This window comes from Phaethon aethereus (assembly GCF_964289735.1).
Source record: "Phaethon aethereus genome assembly, chromosome: 5".
Lineage (NCBI taxonomy): Eukaryota > Metazoa > Chordata > Aves > Phaethontiformes > Phaethontidae > Phaethon > Phaethon aethereus.
This window is the reverse complement of record NC_138579.1, coordinates 67200655-67226229: the sequence shown is the minus strand read 5'-3', so window position 1 is coordinate 67226229 and position 25575 is coordinate 67200655. Positions and strand designations below refer to the sequence as shown.

The window sequence follows — 25575 nt, the reverse complement described above, 5'->3', positions numbered from 1 at the left end:
ATGGGTTTTGTCATGCAAACAGGTGCCCTCTGGTACGGCAAGCAGGCCACAGTTTCTGGTCCTGTCCTGTGCCATCATGTCCTTTACTGGGAAAGGATAGAGCGCTTCTCTGTCTTGCAATAACTGCCTCTTGCAGAGACTGTATTCAGCTTTTATTGTCCAAGCAAAAGTAGTGAGGAAGAAATATTTTAGTAAATGTAGCCCTGAGTAATCAGGGAAGCCCCTATGGATCTATTGCTCATCGTGTGCAAATTTCACATTATATGTATGATGATACAGATAATTTTTTGCATTAGCCCTTAGTTAGGCCTTCAGTTGGTCAACAGGATGATTAGTAGCATGTACTAGTAATGTTAAATGAGAACAGTAATTCTATGTAAAGTTTATTAGTGCATACTAGTGACTGGTAGGTTCTGTGTTTGTACCAGTTTGTGCTTTCTTTAGTATCTAGTTGCGTGTGGAAACAGAAAACTTGTACTGAATTTCATGATCTGTAGGAGTATAGAATACCTTTGCTGAATTGAGCAAGGGTGGGAGGTTTGCAGCTTGTGCTTTTCTAGCTGCAGCAAAAGAATTTCTATTTAAAGAAAGGATAAATCTGGGAGGTGAATGGAAGGAAAAAACTACAGAGAAATATGGAAACTTCATGATGCTGTGGTATGAGACTGTACCCTCTTCAGGGACCTCTGTAATATCTACCACAATAATAGACAAGTGCCTAAAATTAAATAGGATGTGCAAGGAAGAAATAAATCTGTAGTGTTTATAGTGCTGGAAAGTGTGAGTCAGCAAAGGACCAAGCTAAATACTGTAATGTACCCAGCTGGTGGGCTTCCTAGATAGTCATTATTGTTTGTAAATGGTTAGAAAAGTAAAGACAACAAATAATACCTTTTCTTCTTTGTGTTTGCTACATGGGTTTATAGTATAGCAAAAGCTAACACATTGCCAAAAGCCACTTTCTAAATTTCAGTAAAATGATTGTATAAGGTGTATGGCAAGGCAGGCGTAGCGTGGAAGAAGTCTGCTGTACAATGACAGCTTATTTTTGTGATATGATGTACCTGAATGCAAAAGCAGGCCTCATCAGATCTGTGTATAGGATCTGTCCTTGAATGTTATGTTAGAGTATATGTAGTTTTGCCTTTCATCTGTGTGCTTTAATATGAATGTCTACTTAAACTGTGTGGCTACTGTATGCTTTTCAGCAGGACAGTGTGGTATTACTAAGCTCTATTTTTAGGCTTACAGAAATTTCAGGTGAATTTAAAACTTTACAAAGGATCATTGTGTAATAAACTATATTTTCTACTACTTTTTTGAGAATCAGTCATTTTTCTTACAGCATGTGTGCTACTTTTCTTTTATAGCCCAGGGACAAATCTAATACAAAAAATAGTGTCATAAAAGTGTTTTATTGTTCCCTCTAGCTGTTTTTCCCCTTGCCAAAGACAGTGTATAATTTTGAAAGAGTGGATTTTTCCTCTTTTGAATGAGTGATTCAAATAAAGTTTCATGAGAGAATTTTTGTGTTGTCATGCTCACAATTTTAGTATGTAAGAATAGCCATAACAACCCTAGCAGCTTCAGTCATGCTCTCCTTAAAAGAGAGAGTGTGAGGAACTAATGAAGTAGTGAGAGCTGTTTGGTTTCTGGAGAAAGTAATTTTTATTTGCTCTCCTGTAATATGATTTGGCTGATGGATTTAGATTGACTGCTGACGCTGGTTAGCAGGAAGTGGAGAATCCTACTTGTGAGCCGAAATGTGCATTTTACAGCAGGGAACAGCATTTAAACCTAAAAGTGGGACTTCTGCCACCCTTACTGGTATTGCTTTGTTTTGTTTTAAGGAGGTTTTTATTCTTTCAGTTGGAGGATGAGAAGGCTCTTCAGTGAGCGTGTTTCTCATCTTTCCCTGTCTAGCTGTGAAACTGAGTTTTGCTTTCTCAGAAATCGAATGTTTCTCATGCGTTTCTGTGAGGTTTGAGTTATTTCAAGGTTTTAGTTTCACTAAGATTTAATGGAGGTTGATAATTATGAATTACTTTATTTCTAAACATAGTTATAATGTTACTTAGGATTTAGAAGAGCTTTATATCTGGAAAAAAAATCTTTATAAGGTTGTTAAGCTGTGTGGTACCATTATTCTAATGGACACAGATAAGCAGTACGTAATAAGGTCTGCATTGATATAGCATCTTGAAAGAATTTATGAAGTTACTGCTTCACGTCAGATCACTGAGTTCTGGGACCACAGTCTCTGAAGGCGTAAAAACTGCTGTTCAAAGTTCTTCGTTGCTTATGACTCATTAAAAACTGACTCAGATCATGGAAGGGCATAATTGCTAGTGCAAATTTTATGACTCTTCCTATGAGTTGTCCCTCAGATTTACTTCACGGGTTTATGTAGTAACTGTGGGGTTAAATCATAACCATAGTAAAGATTTTGAGGTTAAAATTACCCTGGACCTTTTGAACATTGCTAATGCTATTAATGGTAGCATCATCGGTGTTCTTTTTAGAAGCCTGTGCAATGTGGATTGCTGAAGGGTAGCTTCTTGAACAGCAAGAGAACAGAGGTTTTATAGTTTTTGAAGTGAACAGCTAGGGATACTGTAAGAAGTACAGGAAGCATTACAGATGTTATAAGAACACCCTCGGAAAAATGGGAGGCACATTAGTGTTGCCCATAAAAAAGTAGGGGAAACGTGGATAGGATATATTGATTCCAGCTGTAGTCTTGAATGATTTATTGTGTTCTTCAATCAAGAATTAAGCCAAATTACCAAATAAGTTAGGTACTTAAAAAACTGGATGGCAGCACGGAACAGCTTAGCATACTGCTCTGGAAAAGCAGATTCTGGGAACTGGAACTTGAAGACATTGAGAAGCTTGGAAAAATAAAATCAATGTTCAGGTGTCTCAAAATGGAATAAATGTTTAATTTTAGATAATCTGACTTGGGAGCACTAAGCCCTAGCCAGTTGTGCAGTTCCTGATGCTGTGGAAGTGATAGTTTTATGCCTGCTAGGATGAAATTAGATCTTTTTCATAATTGTCTTAGTACGTTTATTAATGGTCATTTTACAGTCAGAAGGAAGAAGTAGAAAGATACAAATAAGTTCTTCAAGAAAAATTGGAGCAAACATCTCTGCAGCCTTGATACGAAAGAGAGCAATGTTATCAGAAATGTTTGGGGAAGGAGCAGAGGTCATCAGGGCCATCAAAAATCTAAACACTCTTCAATATTTAATTCCCCTCTTGGTAGTATCTAATTGTATCTTGAATGTCTTGAATGACTTTGAAGGACTGTTGTGCACGTTTATGACTGTGTGTGTATGTGTGGGGAAAAAGGTTTCTGACATCTGTTCTGAATGTGTTTATCTGTTAATTTTAATTCATGCTCACTTGCCTTGTCATCTGTGTTGGCCTGAAATTAGTTTAGATTATCAGAACTATTTAAGATTTTGTGTGCTTCTGTCAAATCCTCTCCAATTGCCTGCTTGCTCAGATGTGATGATTCTATTTTAAGCTGCTTCTTATATTTAGAGAGGAGCTGACTGTCTCAGATAAGAGGTTGCTGAATATTCTGAAGTCTCAGTAATTCAGTTATTTTCACCTGGACAATCGGAATGCATGCCCTCTGCTAGCTGCCACCCATGGTTGAGATTCAGAGATCCTACTGCAGTATCAATGGGTGATTTTGTCATCTGTGCAGATATTTTAAAGAAACCCTATTCTCCATTTCATACCAAAGAATTAATAGAAATCAGGTGTTTGAATTCTTTTCCCTTCTGCTTGCTTGGGGATAAATAATTGCTCCTATGAATAGACTGATGTTTAAGTCAGTGCTTAGGTCCCTCCCTCTTTATATGCCCCCGGGAATATAAGCATGGTCATCACAGTCAGTGGCTCCGTGTACATTCCTGACTGTTTTGCTGAGTAAGAAAGAAGTAAAATATTTGGCTAAATTAGACATTGAATTGGGATAGTTAAAGGTGAGAAGAACACAGCTTGCTTATTTCTTCATGTTACAGTCCAAATATGAGGTGGCTTTTGCTTGCCAGAAGAGCAGGAGAAGCACTCAGGCTCAATATGGACTAAGATAAAGCAGATAACATTTTTCCTTTCTTGCCTCCAAAACCCCAGCTGGGGAGAACGTAGGCCAGAGTCTAAAAAAAATGCAAGAACCCCACTTCCTTGGTATGCATGTCTTGGCTCTTTTGAAGTGCTCAATGTGCAACTTCACTGCAAAAAAAAAAAGTACTTGGAAAAGCCTCTGATCCAGTCAATGGTATGCCTACTCTGACAGAGGCACAGTGAACCCTTGCTCTTCTATACCATCAAGTACTTTTTTTTTTTTTCTGCTGGTTAACCTTAAATTACTTTTCTTTTATAAAGGCTTGGTAACGTACAGTGTTGTAGCACTGTGCATCCTCTTAACAGGAATGGCTTCCACTTTCCACTTGAGAGGTATCAAACAAATTTTCTGAAATGCTGTGGGAAATTGAAGTTGAGTCACTTTCAGTCCGCATTCATAGGAAACTGTTTCACAGGTCTTTTATAATAATAAATGCCAAGGCAATCTAGAGATATAGTAGGTGTTCTATCATTGTGTATTCCTAATGAGAGGCGAACAATGAAAAGTTCTTTAGAGCCTCTAATTACGCAAGTTACAGAACTGGAGTGTTATTTTTTTCTTCTATGCTCTTTTAACAGCCTTCAAGCTTGAAAACATAACAAAGGGTCTGATTCTCAATGGAGACAGTTCATATTTGAGTTGATAACGAGGGAACAAAAGCAATATAGTTTTTTCCAGAGAACTTTTCAAAAAAGTTGACAGCTCTGGTGGTACAAAGTGCATAGTTAGGGTAGTCATCACATCTACTGATGAATTTCAGAGGTGGCAAATAAACACTGAAGGATTCATGGGGCTGTGATGTGATATTGAAAACTAATCAGTGGCTTGTGCTTGGGAGAAAGTGCTGTCGGAGAAGCGTGGTTGACTGGGACTTGGGATGACAGTTAACCCTGAGAAGCCATCCCTTTGGCTAACTGCAAGTGTTAAGTTTGCCATGAACTGATGACAAGGTAAAATGTTGACTCACAAGGATAAAAAGAGCCTAGAAACAATGGGTTTTTTGGTGCAGAATGTTGTATAAGTACTGTTATAACTAAAACATACTGAGAAAGAGGAAATATTTTTTACACGTTTGGATGAGGGGGAAATATAAATAAATAAAAATAAAATCTCCTAAGACAGTAGTAACAATCCACACTAAATTACAATGCAGTATTTTTATAGTGCCTAGCTTAACACACTGCTATGTTACATTGGTTCTGAATAGTAATATCTACCCATAATAAACAAATATAAAACTAATACTGAGTATGAGTTCAAAGGAGAATTATTATTCTAAAGAAGCAAGAAATAGACTAGGATGTCATAGTCTTAGGGGAAACGGTGACAAAATGTTATAAAACTCGTCTCTTGGATGTTATCTAGAATGCCAACAGAATAGTAATCCTGCTTGGGGAGTATAAATTAGATGCTGAATGGATAAGTTTGGGGAGATGGGTTCCAGTGTTCAGTTTTGATTATAATTATAAAGGCAAAAAAGAGAAGTCTAATACTGTGATTGCATAAATGGCTAAAGGCAGTATAACTGTGCCCTTTTTTATCAATATAAAATGTACCCAGGCTTGACAAGACTGTATCTGGAATTCTTGAGTGGTTTTTACCAGACTGTGAAATGAATGAAGACTAGAAGGGATATCTGCAGTTTTCATTAACAGAGTTGGTTCTTTTTTGTGAGTTGGATTACAATGAAAGAACAAGCTAACTGAGCACAAGGAAGATACCTTGGTTGTTAGTAAAGTTAATCAGAAGTTTAAGTGCAGAGTTGGACGTTGACACTGAGAAACATGTCCTCCTTGCTAACAAGTGTTACATTTTTTAAAAAATGACCTCACAATGCAACATCAGATGATCAGACTCATGAAGTTGGAGTGCACTAAAATTGCTGTCCCAAATACGGGTTCTTCTGCCCGGTGTGCAGAGAGCCGAAAAACACACAGAGATGAGATATTTGCTTTTATTCCAAATCTGCGCAGAGCTAGGTGGTAGGTCCACAAAGCTATCATGCCTCTGTTAACACACAGAAAATATTTATGCACTTTGAGCAATCAAATACTGAGTTACCAGTGTTTTTTAGAAGTTGGCTCCGTTACCCTTGTTCCCATTTGTTCTCACAAGCCTCGTCTCCGCCTAAAGTCACACCGTCCTTTTTTTCTAGGCATGCTCAGTGAGGAGGGGGCTTTCCCTACCCAGGGGCAGGTTTTTATTATGCATATTATATGTTAATTATGTTAATTAGGGTAATTCACTCAAGGTTCAGTAGTTGTGTTTCTTTTCTGATTATCTTGTTCCTTCCCTTCAGGTTGCACCTTGTTAACTGCTTGCAGAGACTAAACAATACCCCCAGCTTAATTCCTTGCATGCCTTCAGCAAAATGACAAAACCTGAGTTTTAAATTAGTAGATGACTGAAGTGCGTGTTTAAAAATGAACAAGAAACGCCCCAACAAGCAACAGCTTCAGGATAGCCCTATGAAAATTTGCTTACTGTAGATGAAAACTATATTTAGTATAACCTAAAGTCTTCCAAAGTTCTTCAAAGAATATCAAAGCAAGGGGTGTGAACAAAGATCTGAATCGGGTGTTTAGATCTTAGAAGTCCAGGTTGTCTTTTTCTTAGCTGTCTTTAGGGGATGTTAGGAAAGTTTAGGGTCAGTGTACTAGAACTTTTAGTTTGCCCCTTTATGACCAGGCAGAATCGGCAGAAACTGTTCTTGTATTCATGTAAGCACAAGTTAGCATACAAGTAGCTGATGGTATGTCTGGATTTCTGGTTTCCTTCTTCCAGGAGAGAAAATCCAGAAAAAATAATCATTATCAAAATGACTGTTTATATATCTCAGGCACATAGAAATTGTCTCTCGGATATTAATAGAGAAAAATACATCAAAAATACACCAATAGGGGAAAAAAATTCCTGTTGTCAAATTCTGTAAAGTATTTAGTTATCTCTTACAGTACTTCCAGTGGAGTGCCTTTAAAGAGATAGTTACAATTACTTTCACTTTAGAGAGAATTTTTGACACATCTTCTGAGAAAGTTATGCCCTTATAGAAGGAAGTGGAAAAGTTCGTCATGTTTTTAGAAATTACTTTATACGGGATAAAAGAAACTGTTTGCAAAGAAACTACTTAGAATTTGTGTCAAGGAAAAAGGAGGGGTTAATAAAAATTCTCCCTTACAAAACATGATGCGTGGATTAATTATAAACTGTAGAAACAATCCAGCTGTTTTTTGATGACAGAATTACAAGGCAGTGTATGAAGTTGGTTGACTACTGGTACAATTTTGTGTTCTAATGCAACATCTCCTTTTTGCTCTTCTAAAAGCATGCCTGATTATGCATAATAAGAGAATTGTGAAGGGGTTTTTTTGATATTACACTTTATTATATTTTTGGTGTCAGTTAGTATTACACTTCTTGGCAACTGGAGATGAGGTGGCACTTCATCCTACATGGTTTCAGTAGAAGACTAATGTATTGTCATGACTTCATGCTTTGAAGTCGTCTTTTCTCCTGACTAAAACTAGTCATACAAATACATTTTGGAATAAGATGGTTTTACTGAGAAGGAATTGACAGAGGTGTCCAAAAAGCCTGTGTGCACCAGATAGGTTTATAGAGAAAATTTCTGGAATGTAGCATGCCAAAGTTTTTCAGAGTAATACAGTCAATGTAAATATTAAACCTGAATATCTGAAATAAACATGTTTTAATACCAGGTTTCATGTTGCTTGTATTTCAGGCCACAACTTCTGTGCAGAGGGACACAGATGTGGTGAAAATTCAGAGTGCAAAAACTGGAACACCAAAGCTACTTGTGAATGCAAGAACGGTTATCTCTCTGTCCAAGGGGATTCTGCATATTGTGAAGGTAAACAAAATATTCAAAGACCTGTCCCCTTAACAGCCTACTCACAAACATAGTATTAAGCAAATTGTTGATGAGTGAATGTCATTGTGAAGTTCAATTTCAGGATAGTGAATATCACAAGGGCCCTTTTTGCGTTGCTAAATGCAGATTGAAGATTACAGATCTGTGGGCGTAATTCATTGTTGCAGTTGTGCCTTGGCATACTGTGGTCATGCTGTCATTACAATTTTTAAAATACCATTTTTCAGACAATAACACCTCCCTTCTAAAATGTGTTTTAGAGAACAACATCTTTGTAAGAGGCATTAATTTATGACGTAGGAATTCTGCTGACATATGTGAGAAAGGTAAGTGTGAAGTTGTACAGAGGCTTGAATACAGAAATGAGGATTTGCAATCCTTCCTGAAGTACTTCTGTGGGCCAAGTACTTTACTAACATGGTTTTCCTATGATGCAGAAGAGACATTTCTTAGAAGAGCGTAGCTGAGGTACTTGTGTTGACGTATTATTCCATCACAGGAACTAATGCAATGGGGCATTATTCTCCTTTTTGTTTCTCAGTGTTTTCTAGAGCTTGCTGTTATTTGTAGCTATGATGTACTTATTTAAAAACTAAACTGATGAATTAACGCAGACTACAGTCCTTCCTGTATTGTGGTGTTTTGGGGTTTTTTTGTTTGTTTTGTTTTAAATGCCCTTCTATGTCAGGCTGTAATATTTAATCTTTTGGCCATCATAGTAAGTTTTTGAACTACTTTGTAAAAGGTATTTCCCTAGATTCTTTTTCCAATAATACTGATGATGTGAAGGAGATGGCATTTTTGACAAGCTGTTAAAATATAGTGTAAGAGTTGGAAGACAGGATGAAAGAATAAAAGACATGTGTGGACTGGGCTTAAATGATCCTGCTTTTATTAAAAGACTTTTTAATGTATGTAAGTGATCAGGACTGCTTTAAAAGCCGTTTATAAAACTGTTCAGTAAATTGCAACTATAAATCTTGCGGTATTTAGTTCTCTACAAACAAAAATTTGAATGGTCCTATATACGCACTTTCAGCACCTGGGAAAACAGTTCACATGTTTCTTTTTAAAGGTAGGCAGCAGATATACTGTATATAGAAAAACTTTTTGGTACAAAAAATCTGATAATTGCTGCTCTATAGGTACCACAAGGACTACTCAGAAATTAGGACAGAGCAACAAAGCTCTTTATCAGCTATGATACAGAATCCACTATTTGTTCTTTTTTGCAGCTTTAAATAAAATCAGTGCTTAGTGTTTTTATTTACCTAGTAGCAGACTGTCCCTTTTTTCTCTGTGGAAAGATTTTAAACCTCTTGACTCAAATAATTTTGGAGATGTTGGCAGTGCATTAGTGGTAGTGGTGGGGAAAGAAAGAGATTTTTGAAGAAATTAACAGGAATTACAACATATCTGGTCTCTCTTGCATTAAATTTTGGAAGGGCAAATCTAATCCCTGACTACTGTGCATGTGGGTGAAACATCAGACAACCGATCAAAGCTGCTTTTGCTGCCTGAGACCATGGTATACATGAGAGAGAAGCTTGCTGCATGTTATGAAATTATGAATTTGCTAGAAGGAGACTAGCCCTTAGGAGGTAACGTAGAGAAGAGAAGGCCCTTTAACATGGGGAACTACAGACTGACAAATCAATTAGCGAAGAGGTGACTCCTTTCAGACCTGTGAAGAGCTTCCTTTCACGCCTCAGAACAACTTTCTGCAAATTCTCTTTGTATGCCTCTCTAACCTCATTTCTCTCATTTAGATGTTTAACCTGCTCAATAGAGTCATTTCATAGTTTCCTGTATAATGTTCTCCAATGCATGGTGAAGCTGTGATTTAAATAGATGAGGTCAAAGGCATGTATCTGAAGATAGAGTTTGGCAGGGTGTTGGTATTGTATAGGGGTGGATTTGGATTTCTGTGTGTACTGTGTAAGAGGTAAATATGCAAAACACCTGAACGACAAGTAGTCAACACACAAAACACCTGTGGAAGCAAGGAAGATGTCATTCTCAGCTGTAGTTCTAAATTTGTCTTCATCATTCCTAAGCCTTTAAACTTAAGGCATGTAAGATTACTGTTTCCTTTGAGGTGGTGAGGTTAAACTATTTCATACTTGTGACATGTGCTGGTAGGTGGCACCTTAGTTCAGAGTGCTCCAGATCATTAACCTGGAGCTTTCCAGATTTCTCATCTCTTTGGTGTATTTGAAATACCTGTGTATGCGAATTCTAATATATGGTATTATTTTACCTTACCTGTGTTTTTACTGTTATTTCTGCTAGCTCTTATTCACAGTTTTGTCCTGCTGGACCTTATGGCATCATTTTGATCTCGTAGGATCTCTGAAGAAGTGTATTTGAGTCTGCTTTGCTTTTTCACATGTATTTGTGTCTTTTTTTAACATTCCGTATTCACATTTACAGTATGGTGGAAAAAATTAAAAAGATTGTCAGAGAATTGGCATCAGTAAATTTGTAAAATAAGTAACAAGAACCCGAGAGGCTTTTACTATTCATTCTCAGTAACTACTTTTCAAGTAGTTAGCAGCTCCTTATGTCAAAATATACATGTAGGATAACCACTCACTGTATGTATTCCATTTTTGAAATAACACAGATGTGTTTAGGGAAGACAGTTCCTGAAAACAAACAAGTAAATAAAGCTTGTAGTGAATGAAGGAGATAAGTGGAGAATCTCTGGTTTCTGTAAAAGCAATGTATTTCACTTAAAAACAGAAAAGTTCGTGGGTTTTTCTTTTTTACATTTGCCTATTTGTCTTGCATGTATTGAGACATAATTAGAGCATTCATCATTTGCGGGGAGATGTATAGAGATATTTCTATTAATCACATTGACCGAAGTTTAACTACTTAGGCACAAGTGTTGAACCAGTGTCCGTTTATCTCTGTCACATGTGCATGGATAAATTCTGGGAATTGTGCAAGTAGCTAGAAAGTCCAATGTCTGCAGGATGCAAGTATTCAAGTTGTAGCAGCACGTGCACACTTGCACCTGACGTGTGGGCACCTGTGTTGAGGACTGAAAGCTGCATGCATGAGAGTTAGTTACTGATGGTGTGGCAGTTCAGTGACAAAACCAGGACCGAAATGGGGAATTCATTTGAGCCTGTCTATTGCTGATTCTTCTAGACACGTTATGTGATGTGTACAGCAAACATGCAAATACTCCGTGCTTCTTCAAACTCCACAGTCTGTGACTACTTCACAAATACTAATAGCACAGTCCGCATAATGCAAACTAAGAGACAGGAAAGTGTTAGCAAATGGAGAGTCTGAATCTCAGAGATGAAATGAGAAAAATCAAACCAAATCAACTGAAAGTTAGGCTTGTTGTGAGTGTGATGATCCTCACCTTCTAGATGCTAACGAGCAAACAAATTCTTCTGAAAAGAATTTATTGATTTTTCTGCTATATATTTCACAGCAAAGAGCAAAAGCGGAGTCGTTTTTTCCCACCACATTTCAGTTCTGCTCTCTTTGTTACCTTCTTAGCTTGAAATGCTAACAGCCCTTTTCTACCTGCAAAGTTGTTATGTTGGTGTAGAAGTAATTATTACGTAATTGGTGTTGAGCTCAGATTCATTGTGAGAGCTGTTTAAATCTGAAGCGGGATGGATCTCCCAGTTGGGATAAATCCATGCCTCTGACAAGAGTGCATCAAACAACAAGATTAGTATTAACCTTCTGTCCTTCATGCACAACTACTTACACGTCCAAGAAACAGCTAGTAAAAGTGATACAGTAGCATACCACAAGATGTCTTGTTGTGTTATGCAGCAGTATTTTTTCCCTTTCTGCTTAACCAGTGTCACCAGAGAATGTTCCCATGTTAATGGGTATAAGAAAGGATCCATTGACTAAAGTGAATTGACTAAAGTAGGCCTACCAGATTATTATTCTCATCATATTGATCATATTGTAGGGTGTATTTTCCCCATATAGAGAAGTAGGGCGACACATGCCTACTCTAAGATGTCTTCTAGCTGTTGATGTAAAGAGTATAAACAAGCTGTGTGAATCTGAGTTGGTCTTTTAGGAATATGTGACACCATCACTGGAAGTGTTCAAAAAACGTGTAGATGCGGCACTTCAGGATGGTTTAGTGGGCTTGGTGGTGTTGGGTTGATGGTTGGACTTGATGATCTTAAAGGTCTTTTCCAACCTTAACAATTCTGTGAAAATAAAGCTATTTCACAAGAATATAAAAAAACCTCCAAACAAACCAGCTTCTCTGGCAGAAGCAGCCTGTTAGGCAGTGGTTAGGACATGATATCTCAAGTGAGTCTGCTTTGCCCTTATAAGAGGTCAAAAGTTCTGAAGCCAGATGTGGCATTGAGAATGCCTGGTACTGTGTTGGTTTGGTTTTTTTTTCCCTCTCTGTTAGTGGTAAAGTTGCATGGGTTGTGACAGGACAAGATCTGTGAGGAATGTATTTCTGCGAGATTAATTCAGGCAATATAGTTAGTTTCTTTATATGACTTGACCCTCAAGATCACTCTGGTGCTGTTACATGAGCTTAAAGAGTTAATGAATTCAGTGCCTTCATATTTGTGAAAACTCTTCCCAATTTTTTTCCTGATAGCATGCTCTAAAACCCCTCATGACTTTCATTCAGAAGTAACTTGACTAAATCACTCTTCTGCACTCCAAACATGTTATCTTAATTTGTTGTTAACAAATGATTTCTCATTTCAAAAAAGTCACATAAACTATGAGCCAAGGGGTAAGTAATTTTCAGGAAACCTGGTCATTTTGTAGCTTGAGGAAGATTTACAATGATTTTACTGGGCTAGCAGGTTTTGGGGAGATGGCATAAAGCTGAATGAAAGCCTTGCAAGAAAACTGAGTGCTCATTTGCTCCTGAGCATGAACCCAAGCATGCAGCATGGACAGACCAGGCAAGTTGTCCACCTGATGGGCCATACCACCGTATGGTGGCCTCCTGTAGCTTCCTCTCCCTTGCTAGGCTTCCAGTCTCCCTTCTACCGCAGCCTGATGCTGCACATGGCATCAGGAGAGCCGCGGGCAGGTGGTGTAGTTAGGGTTAGAAGCATCTCCAGTACAGGCTGGGAGCTCTGCTTTCACACTCAGGCCTCTGAGGACAGACTAGATAAAGCTTTTTATGTCACTTGACAGTAAAATTCAAAGGCTAATATTTTTATTCCTCTTCCTTTTTTTTTTTTTTTGCCTGTTTTATGTATTTTGATTAGAGGTCTGTAAGTTAGTTATCTTAGTATTTAAGCTTGTAAATCAAGAGATCCCATTCTTACTTATCTTAGGTTTGTAGAACAATATTGTTTCCCAACACAGGACTGTTGCTTAACTTATGTACAAGAGGCTATCAAGCTCTCAGCCAGAGAGAGAATAAGCTTGGAACCTCTGCTAGTTATTTTAAAAATAAAACCACATTTAATTTCCTTGTACTTTGTATGTTCCAGACACGTACAGTGGTTTTACCGCTTTCTGTTTCTTTTCCTTTAACTTGGTGATGTTAGATGTAGTCAGGAAATTCTTTACAGAAAGATATCTATGTAAAGGTATCGAAAAATTCTGTTCTGAAGATAGTCACATTAATGTAGGTTTGGTCAGAAAATGTTTGGGTATTTTCTATATGACTTTCAGAAAAATTGTGAAATGCAGTGGAAAAAAGTGGTTTTTCCCATTGTCACAGAAATCAGGAAAAGTTAGCCTTTCAAGATTAATGATTTAGTTCCAAATGCAAAGACCTTGCTATCAGCATGCTTTAATGAAAAACAGAAAAAAAGTTTGTCTGTTGCAAAACACAGAGGAACAAGAAAATCTTTCATCACACAATGTGGCTTCTGTTATGGTTCTGAAGATGAGAGTGCTTCATAAAGCTTACCTCTAGTGTTCAATCCTTTGACTCATCACATACTGTATGTAAATAGCTGTTTGGTGTGCAGAACTTTTCATGAGCAGTTCAAAATGAAAAAAAATAAACCCAGTGTTGCATATGGCCCTCAGAGTAAAAGTCTGCTGGCAATCCGCTGAGTTTCCACAGCTGATGTTTTTCTTGCTGTATGAAGTAAGTTGAATTTTGATGAATTTCCCCCCTCGCCTCTGTAGTGATTTCATTGCAGCTGTTCAAATTTCACTGCATTGTGGCTTGGGAGGTGACATTAACATTCTGTGGTATCATATAAACCTTCTGTGTGGCAGTGATGTATGACTGTTGTTTTGGATGGTGTCCATTGATTTGACTTCTGGGTCAGGTTTTAATGATAATCCTTCTGTTCGTTGTCCTCTCAAAAAACATGCCTCACAAGATGTTTGTATTTCCTGCAGTTGTTATTCACTGTATAGTATAATAAACTTATGTTTTGTGCTGCATAGGTATGCATATATGCACAACTGTACATACCCGATACTTCATTAAATTACCTAAAGTTAAGAAAATGGGACAAATGTCGATGGCAGATAACTACGTTCATTGCAAATGCACTGAATTTTTCTCTACTCTGAAACCATAGAGGAGGTCAGGGGAAGAATCTAAAAATGTGAGTCGAGCTCCCCATCTCTGCTGCAAAGGCTACCTCAACAGCAGCATTTCGCTTAGAACCAAGGCCTCACGTGGAGACTTAAAAAAACCTAACCAAACAAAAACGCGCAACAAAAGAAGAAAAAATGCCAAACCATCTACCTCCCCTGCCAAAGAACCGCCCCCCCCTTAATAAACATATGACTTGGTGCCAGGTTGGTTGTTTTTTTTTAAGAAGTTCACGATTTCTTCAACAGACACTTGTTAACCTACTTGTTAAGACTTCAGTTACCTGACAGTGTCAATTTTAAACTTCCACTGATATATGTAATCCTATTTATCAGTGAAAGTCCCTTCTCTTGGTGATATAATGCAAATAATACTTTGTCCTGCCTACTGTTTTCATAGAGAAAGACTTTTTATTTTGAATGATAATCTTAACCGTTGCATGAACTCAAATTCATCTTTTATAACATGATCAAAAGGCAGGCACTTGTCAGTCAGTCTCATGCATTTGTGGGTTTATGGACTTTAATAAATGAGACTGCAGTTTCCTTGTGCTACGAGCTGCTAGTGGAGGAGACTGAATTAAAAACAAATTAGACGCTCCTCTCTGCTAAGTAAATGCATATATTCTAAGGCAGAGGTGATATACTTGCTAGTGGACAGAAAGTTTTCAAAAAAAATGTTAAAATTTTTATACTAAGAAGATTTAGAAGCTCATTGGAAAATGATCTTTGTGCCTTATATGGCTCTAGATGGATTATTTGTGTTATCCGAACTGCTTTTATATTTACAAGTGAATTAGTTTAAATTCATATTCCAACTACCAAACCCCTGAAAGTGAAATTATTTGCCATCCCCTGGAGTAACTGTAGTTCTTTTGGTGTAATGCCATGCTGAGATTTATATGAAAATAAATTTTAATTTCTAATAAGGTAACCATATGCTTTGGAGTTGTTGTAATAAAGTGTCATGAATAATTATGGTTCCAAAGAAATTCAGCCTTGCAACTGTCAGTTCTTATGTTAGTAACTTGCATTTGAAGAAATTACGATCATTGCTATTAAAGGAAAACACCTCTTCGCCCCTTCAGAATGGCAATGAAAGTCTTGCTCTGAGGCTGTTGAGATTTTGTTGTTGTTGTTGTTGTTGTTGTTCACATGGAGGGATTGGGGATGCTGTCTTCTCTTCAACAAATTCTCTTACCTGTTAGGGTTGCTTTCTTCTGAATTGTATTTGACATAATTGGATATCTTATATATAAAAGATTTGCTTTTTATCTTTTGTTATTTGCCAAGAATGGGCTGATAATTTCTAATACAGAATGAAACAATACTGGTCTAGTTCACTGTCTGTCTTGAAGCACTACAGTCCAGTCTATATTTGCATCCAACCTCCAAGACAGTAACTGAGGGAGCTTCTGCAGTGAAGATCTCTTTGTGTGCCTACATTCAAGATTTGAGGGCAGGGGTGCATTTGTGTATTTCTGAGTTCGTAGAGGGGAGCGGGTAGGAGGAGAGATGGGACGGACTGCCTCTCTCTTGGACAATCTCTTTAGGAGGTGGCCTAGAGAGAGAGGTTATGAGTGCCTCATAAACTGCACTTTCACAGCCTTCACTTCTAACTACTTTTTAAAAATAGAACTTTACCCCCTCTAAAAGTAAGATAAAGAAAAGCCCAGTGAAAAGTTGTTGGCTACTAATTGTAGCAGAATCTGGCTTAAAACCTGGCCAGTAGGAGAAAAAAAAAAAAAAAAAATTGTATGTTCCCGCTGGGTCAGTGTCATTATCCTTACACTATTATGACCCTCATTATAGTGTAAATCCTCCTTATTGCATGTTCCAGCAGAAAGAGAGAGAAATCCATGCCGTAAATGGTGACATGATATGTATGTACTAATCCTTGTGAGCAGAAAGAGCTCTTGCAGCTCTTCACCCACTAAGCCCTTGTATTGATCCTGGTATCGTCAAAATTCTGTCTTCAAATTATGACAGGATAGCTTCTGTCACATTTCTGCTGACATCAGTGAAGAATGGAAAAAGTTGGAAGAGTTTTTAGTGGAACTGTGGCAGTTTAGGCCAGGTAAGTGTTTGCATCAAACAGTTGGCGGCAAAGCAAAGAAAAAATTCTAAGTTGTTTTTGTAATGATGGTCAGAAGTTTGCTATGGCTGAGCTGGACTGTAAAATACTGAGAAATATTTGTATACAATGAGGAGGTTTTGCTTGGACTTGAATGGAAGCCATTTACCAGTACTTTTATACAAGTTGGTAAAAATTGTGCGCTTAGCTCTTAAAACTTAGATGTTGAAGTGTTGAGGTTTTGCCTTTTATAAAATCTGGAGCATAACTAGAATCGTTCAAAAAATGACATGTGTGTATGCATATATGCAAAAGACTGTTTTCCTACTGCAACACAAAAGCTTTAGTTACCCAGGATCTGGCCAAATAGCAACTTGCCTGGGGGCCTGTGAATTCAATTACATTTAAATTTGTGTGTTAGACCATTTTGGTGGAACTAATAAATGTGCATTTGAGTCACAGGGTCCTATCTTCCATTGACTTTCTGCGTTACGGAGACCAGTGATGTGTCTACTTTTAAATCTGATCCTTTGGCTTCATATGAAGCTCTGCGTATGGGAAAGGCCTATGACAAGGCAACAGGCTTTTATGTGCTATGAGTTAGCATAGCTCCAGGGCCAGCTGTTTTCAGCTGGAGGTCTGCCCACTTCAGAGAGGAATTCAGGTCAGGTTCCCTTCTTCCTTGCACAAAGTACTGTTGTTTTATTAGACTGCATAAGAATTAATCTTGTCTTGAGGCCATTTTTCCTTCCTAGTGGTAAAGAGCATTGACTATTAAAGTTGATTTTTAATTTTTTGGGGTTGAATATTGTTAAACAAGATGTGTCTGAATTCTCTCCTGTATGCAGGATCATCATGAGCCCTACCTTCTACTGTGAGACGCATACAGAGTGGGGTCAGAAAATATAGCTTCAATATACCTGCTTTTACTGAGCTGTGCGCTCTGTGAATATTTGGGAGAGGCTATGAGATGAAGTACTACAGCCAAGTCCAACTAACTTCAATATCACAATGCAGTAAAAGCAATACATTTTGAGAACATGGTTTTAAAGCTCTAGCAAATGGAAATGTCAATCAACACGAGATAAGATTACTTGAGCTTTTTTTTTTTTTTTGTTATGATATCTGTTTTGTAAAGGACATCATTGCTCTAGAGTGTACCACTAATTGTTTTTCGCTGCCTGGAAGGTCAATTCTTTTAAAAGCTAGCAGATGTTCACGGTTTAAATTGACAAGAAAATTCAATAACAAAAAGTATTAACTGAAAAACAAACACCAGTAATGGACCAGAACGTTTATTCTGGAAGGCTGAACAAGTCTTGTCCAGCATGATTTGGGGAATATTTCTTGAATGGATTCTGGTTATGGCTGGGCGATTGCTGCAGTTTTGAACAACTGTGGACCTGCAGTTAGATAGGCCCTGTATAACCAAATGTAATTCCAAAGTTAGAACTGCTTTCAAAAGGGGGGTGTACTAGAAAACCTCCAGAAATAACTTCCAACCTAAATTTTTTTGTGGTTCTGTTATCTCGTATCTTGTACTGTGGTTTGCATCAAGAGCACTGAAGGGAGATTAGATGTTGTTGAATCTCTGTGGTTACCTTTCGCAGTGCTTGGGAATGCAGAGAGGGCAACTGTTGTGCATAGCTGAAAGTCTTGAAATGAGAAAAAGATAATCTCTTAAATGCTGGTACTTGTAAACTTTTTTCAGCTACTTGAAAGAAATTTGATGCGCAGTTCTGATGCTCAAGCTGTCTCTCATTGCTCTTAAAGAATGGCTTTGAGGGGCATGGAGTCCCTTGTCCAAATTGAAGATCTCATAGCCAGTTTATACGTAACCTGTTGGATTGGGCTTGACTGTGACCGTGTGAAAATGCATGTTGTAACTGATGTCATCTGTCTGCTTCAAGGTCTGTGCTGGCAATATGCGAGTGGAACAACAGATCCAATTTTGAGGCTGTTTAAATGTAACTATGCGATTTTTATGGGCAGGTCAGAAGAGGGAAGGATATACACTTGTCCTACAGCAAGATCTATTACAAACTGAAATAAACCTCCCCACGCCCATCAGTTTTGGGAACACAGGAAAAAACTTGATTTACTAGAGCACCCGTGTGAAGGACTCTAGAGGACTCTGATCTCAGCCTAGAGAGTGTTGAGTCCTGAGGTAATGGATGCAGTGAAGTATGTGTAGAAAATAATTTCGTTCAGGTTTGTATATAGACGTGAGGGATCTTGGGGGAAAATAGCATTAAACTTATCAGGGAGGATTTCAGGATCTTTCTCGTTGCTGTGATGTGTCAAAGAAAATTTTTTAAGAGAAATTTTTGTTTTTATGCTTTCAAGCAGTTTTAACTGCTTCTGTACAAGTGGGTCTGAGGCTTTGGTGCTTCTTGAACAGATGTTGAGCCACAAGCGGTTAGGGACCTTGCGGGACACAGTCGCACTTTGCCTGGCCACGAAGTCGCACCACCTCATCTTGGGAGAAGGTAAAAGAGATGAGTGTTGCTATAAAGAAAATAAAAGTGAAAGGCTAGGGCTTTGGAGAGCCAGGAAACTTACAGTGTGCAGGCTCTGTAATATAGGTCGCAAATACAGCAGCATTGCTTTATCCAGAGAAGGACATCTAGCAGATGTTTTGTGTTGACCAGTTGTATGATTAAAATGAAAGGCTTTACCTAAAGATAGTTGCAAAAGGGGAAAAAAAAAAAAAAGTCCACAAACTAAATGACAACCCCATCCTCCCCACAACTTTTTTTTTTTTTTTTTTTTTGTAAAACTGCTGAATGGACTTAAGCTTTTATCCTTTGGTCAATCATCTAGTTTCTCATAAAAATATTTCTTTTCTATTATTTTTAATAGAAAATGTGTTTTGCCCTTGGTAATAGCATAACTGGGGACTGTTCCAGTAAATATTATCTATTACCTTTTTCCTTATGTGAATGTATTTTGTTTCCAGTAGACGGAAAAACAAAATTGGTTCTAAAAGTACAAGAGTCTCTAAATCCATGACAAATGTCAGTTTATACTGACGCATTTTTTCCCCACAAGATTTAGTAAGTGACTTACTGATGTGGTTCTGAGTATTCAAAGCTAATGTGCATATAAAAACCAAAGCACTAAAGAAATCATTGGAAAAGACATTAATGCTAACCTAGGGCTTTGCTATATGTCTAACTCTCTACTTTCTTTTTAGGATTTCAGCATGCATATTTTGCATCCTTTTCTGACATTCCTCCTTACGGCTTTTGTTCAGATTAATTTGGAATCGAGTTGTATGCTGATTGTAGAGGGTGTGTCTATATTAAGTACAAACCATTCTGAACTTATTAAAAGGCATTGAGCTTTTGACATAATCCAGATGTAGTAGGGTTACGCTGGCATATAGTAATTTTAATATATCTGTTTCTGCTCACCACTGAAATAGAGACATATTGAGACAGTTTGTATATATTTGTACTAAGTTTTATATTCAAATAATAAATCAATTCCCTGTTTTTTTTTTCAGCGCAATTCATTTATGGAAACACATTTATAAATTTAGTGAAGAAAAAGAGCAACATATTATTTTCTTGTTATATTGCATGAGGAGTTATGTTTGAACTGAAATTAAAAATAAGACCGCTTTGTCCAACTGTACTGTCGTAATAAGAAAAGGGAGCTTTCCCTGGGCCGTCATGGGTGTATGGTCTGTCCTTTTCCTGGTGTATATCAGACACTTGGTTTGCTGTCTGGAAACTGGGATAATAGTGTTAACAAAATCCTTTGCTGTCTTGCTGGGTTATTGTGAGCTTTACTGGATGAAGGTAATGGATAAGGGACAGCACGGTAATACCACAAAATCATCATAGAATAGTTTGGGTTGGAAGGGACCTGTAAAGATATCTAGTTCCTGTGCCCCTGCCATGGGCACAGGGACACCCTCCACCAGACCACATTGCACAAAGCTCCATCCAGCCTGGCCTTGAACACTTCCAGGGACATCCACAGCTTCTCTGGGCAACCTGCTCCAGTGCCTCACCACTCTCATAGTGAAGAATTTCTTCCTTATGTCTAATCTAAATGTACCCTATTTCAGTTTAAAGCCATTTCCCCTTGTCCTGTCACTACATGTCATTGTAAAAAGTCCCTTTCCAGCTTTCTTGTAGGCCCTTTTCAGGTACTGGAAGGCTGTAATAAGGTCTTCCGGGAGCCTTCTCTACTCCAGGCTCAACAACCCCAGCTCTCTCAGCCTGTCCTCATAGGAAAGGTGCTCCTTCCCTTTGATTATCTTTGTGGCCCTCCTCTGGACTTTCTCCAAATAGACTGAAGTAAGTGTAGAAAAGTAAGCCTATATAGAAAGAAATGTTTCCTTTTTTTTTTTTTCCATTTTTATTTACTAAACGTTATTGACAGTTGAGGAAAGGCATTCTATAAAATATTAATGTACATATTTAATTTTTAGAAAGCGAATTCCTCTTAGTCTGTAGGATTTTTGACAGACAAATCAATTTCATTTAGGTAGGTAGCTGCCTCTGAAAAATCTCTCAAAGCGTTTAATAATCTGCTTCTTTTACCTGAATCTTTTTGGAGGCTGGGGAAAATAGTTAAAAAAGAGTTAGAAAGAAACTTTAATTCAAGTAATTGAAATTAGCACAAAGTATGTACACTATCTACAAAGATAAGTCTTACATTGATGTTGGTTTCCTATTGATTTGCTGACTCTTACAATAAATTTAATATTTAAATTTTTTTTCAAAAAGATAACTTACCATTTTCCTAGGTAGTGTATCTGTTCTTCATATCTAAAGGGTGAATTTGAAAATACCCTTTGGGTGTTCTAGAAATGTTTCACTGGCTGTTCTTCTTAGTACTTTCTTTTAATTTCCTCCTTTCATTTCCAGATTAGACATCTCAGTTTTCCTTCTCACTATTGATAGTTTCTGATTATGTACATTTTATTAACCTAATTTTTTTTTACTGGTTCTGTTGAACATGTTGCTGTGTTTATATCTTCCCCTGGACTCCCTCACTGAAATTGTATAAGCCTCATGCCAGGCATACCCTGTAGGGATCACTGTGTTTCAATAGCAGAAAACTTAATTTCTCTCTACTTACAGGCTTAAGAAAGTGCTTGATAATGATTAGGATGAAATTGGCTATATTAAATGTAAGTTAGGTTTACATATTCTCAGTTTTAATTCTGTCTTTTTCCCTTGATCTGATTTCTTTAAATATGTTATTGTTGTGCTTAATGTGCAGTAAAAACAAACAAAACAAACCCTTTCCCATAAAATGCAAACTCCTTTTTATCTCTCAACTTCCTTAGGATTGTTTACCTCTCGTCTTCGTTTTCATTATTTTGTTTCCGTAATTCTTATGACTCATGTTTTCCCTTCAAACTCTTACCAGAGAATGCATTTATACACATTGGTAGCTATTAGTGCTGTGATAATTATATGAATACACAGTAGCATCTTCAGACATCAATCATAGAATAGTTTGGGTTGAGAAGAGACCTTTTAAAGGCCATCTAGTCCAAGCCCCTGCAGTGAGCAGGGACATCTGCAACTAGATCAGGTTGCTCAGCGCCCCGTCCAACCTGACCTGGGATGTTGCCAGGAATGGGGCATCTGCCACCTCTCTGGGCAACCTGGGCCAGGGGTTCACCACCCTCATTGTGAAATATTTCTGCCTTATATCTAGTCTGAATCTGCCTTCGTTTAGTTTAAAATCATTACCCCTTGACCTGTTGCAACAGGCCCTGATAAAAGTTCATCCCCATCTTTCCTATAAGCCTCTTTTTAAGTACTGGCAGGCTGCAATAAGGTCTCCCTGGAGCCTTCTCTTCTCCAGGCTGAACCTCAACTCTCTCAGCCTGTCCTCACAGTAGAGATGTTCCAGCCCTCTGATCATTTTTGTGGCCTCCTCTGGCTCCGCTCCAACAGGTCCATGTCCTTCCTGTGCTGGGGGCTCCAGAGCTGGGTGCAGCACTCCAGGTGGTGTCTCACCAGAGTGGAGTAAAGGGACAGAATCACCTCTCTCACCCTGCTGGCCACGCTGCTTTGGATGCAGCCCAGGATATGGTTGGTCTTTGGGCTATGAGCACACACTTCCAGCTCATGTCCAGCTTTTCACCCACCAGGACCCCCAAGTCCTTCTTGGCAGGGCTGCTCTCCATCCCATCATCCCGCAGCCTGTACTGATACTGGAGGTTGCTCCGACCCAGGTGCAGGACCCTGCACTTGGCCTTGTTGAACCTCATGAGGTTCCACGGGCCCATTCCTTGAGCTTGTCCACGTTCCTCTGGATGGCATCCCATCCCTCAGGTGTGTCAACCGCACCACTCAACTTGAGGTCATCTGCAAACTTGCTGAGGGTGCACTCGATTCTACTATGTCATTGATGAAGACAAACAGTACTAGTCCCAGTATGGACCCCTGAGGGACACCACTCATCACTGATGTCCATCTGGACATTGAGCTGTTGACCATTACCCTCTTGGTGTGACGATCCAGCCAATTCCTCATCCACCAAACAGTCCACTCATCAAATCCATATCTCTACGCTTTAGAGAGAAGGATGTTGTGGGGGACCATGTCAAAGGCCCTACAGAAGCCCAGATAGTTGACATCGGTAGATCTTCCCTTGTCCACTGACATAGTCACTCCATCATAGAAGGCCACTAGGTTGGTCAAGCAGGACTTGGCCTTGGTGAAGCCATGCTGGCTGTCTCAAATCCCCTCCCTGTCCTCCATGTGCCTTAGCAGAGCTTCTAGAAGGATCTGTTCCATGATCTTCCCAGGCACAGAGGTGAGGCTGACAGGTCGGTAGTTCCCAGGGTCCTCCTTGCTACCCTTTTTAAAAATGGTTGTGATGTTTTCCCTTTTCCAGTCTCCAGGGACTTCACCTGACTGCCAGGACTTTTCAAGTATCGCAGAGAGTGGCTTGGCAACTACATCAGCCAATTCCCTCAGGACTCTGGGATACATCTCATCAAGTCGCAGAGGCTTGCGTGTGTTCAGCTGATCACTTCTCTTACAGTGGGAGGGACTTTTGAATGTGAGTTAATGTTAGCTCAGGGACATGCTATGTTTTGCAAAAAAATTGAAGATCTAATTTGCAAGGAGTTTGCACTGAAAAATTACTGTTTGCCTCAGGGCTAGGTCTGTCTCTAGGTATAGGGAAAGCAGGCAGTTTCCCAGGGCAGCAGACCTCCCTCATGGCAGGTTGGCCATGCACTCACTCTCTCTTTTCCATGTGTTGGAGCCCAAGGCGCAGGGCTTAGTGGTGCTCCTGCTTCTGCTGCACAGGGGAGAGTGTATAAAGTAGGGCCTATCATCGTGGTGGATGTTCAAGCAGTAGCTGTTGCCATTCCCACTTTTTCTGTTTCCTCATGAGCAGTTGACTCAGGTCTTTATTTCTTTGCTTTCCAGTCCCCCGTTCATAAGGCAGTAAAAATCAATTTTGTGCAGAGTTGTTTCAGTGCTTCGTGATGTCATGACTGTCCTGCTAGCTTCCTCTCTAGACTGTTTCAAAGACCACAGTGCAACTTTTGGGCATTAGAGTTCCCATGGCAGCCTGAAATTGTTGCTAATGCATTCCTGTTTCCAGGAGTAGGAAAAATCCTGATTATTTTCTCTCCATAAAGCTCTTCCTTACCATTAGAATATGGGTATTGTTTTCCATTATGAGTTTCTTGGGCAAAACATGGGAAGAATTTTGCAGTACTTACATGGACTTTATGGTAATTAAATGACAAAATAGAAAATTGGGCAAACATATTGGGAAGATCAGCTTCGTTGCTAGAATCTGCATAACTTACATCTAGGCTGATTCAGACCCTTAGGACACTAGTTCATGCATGTGAATCATTTTTCAGTTAAGTACTCTGTTTCACTGGAATTATAATTTCTATTTAAGAACCACTGTGTTGGTAATGAAAGGTTTCCTCCATTTACTTGGGCACAGGTGACATTAAGCTTTGAAGGTCAGGCCTTCTACTCCGTTCTGGAGCTTGCTTTAACCTGTTACCCCTTAGGTGACTTTATTTGCTTTTTGACTTTCAGTCTAGCTAGCGGAATCAGGGCTATTGTGAAAAGGTCAGCCAGCAATCTGAAGTGCATTCAGTTTGTGAAAGAACATAAGGCACAATTTCCAGTCTTTCTTTTTTGCGAGAATCAATTCAGAGCCTGGTGCTGCCACTGTGTGTGGTTTTCATCTAACGATTTTTCTGTATAAACAGTAATATCAAATTTATCTAAAACACGACACACCTTTGTGGCTGGTAGGGCAGTTGATGCTTGACAACACAACAGTTGCAGTGCACCAACATACCTCTTAGTAGTTGGCACTTTGCTGTTTTTACTGTCAGTGCTATCCTACATAAAAAGCTACAAAACATTGTATGTTAGAAAGATGTACAGCTTTTGCCATACGCTGTTTTGGTTGCCAGGAGTACTTGATTTTGTGTTGTGGGTACACAGGGAAAGTGGCAACTCAGTCTGCGTGCTAACAGATTCTGTCAGTTGTTTCTTGGTTAGTATTGACATTATTGGATATTCATTAATGTGCAGCAGATGATGAATGTGGTGGTGGACTGAACCATCCTCTCTCATTAAACATTTGGAAACAAATGAATTTCTGTTTCAGGTGAGTAGAATTCTTTTTTTCTTAGTTAACACAATATAAATAACTAGAGCTCAGTTACATCTATTTTGCAATTCACATAAATCTTGAAATTAACTAATGAGGAACATGGAAAAGAGAACTGTACCTTGGACTACATGGGAATCTAATCAATATGAATTCCCCTGAGCTGTATCTGTTTTGTGCTAGGTTCTCATTGATTTTGTAAACATTTTAGCATTAGTCATATTCCCCACTGAATATAAATCATTCCCCGGTAGTTTCTCCTGTATTTTAATTAATTCTAAAGTGACCGACTTGAGA

The 25575-nt window shown here is 38.5% G+C and overlaps 1 protein-coding gene across 1 annotated transcript in view; it reads left to right on the top strand.

Moving 5' to 3' along the window:
• NELL1 (neural EGFL like 1) overlaps positions 1-25575 on the top strand; it is a gene marked incomplete at both ends in the record, with an annotated part of 300940 nt that overhangs the window by 86975 nt on the left and 188390 nt on the right. The window contains one exon of the mRNA XM_082000059.1: positions 7884-8012. Coding sequence (XP_081856185.1) covers positions 7884-8012 — 129 coding nt within the window. The remainder of the gene's footprint in view (positions 1-7883; positions 8013-25575) is intronic.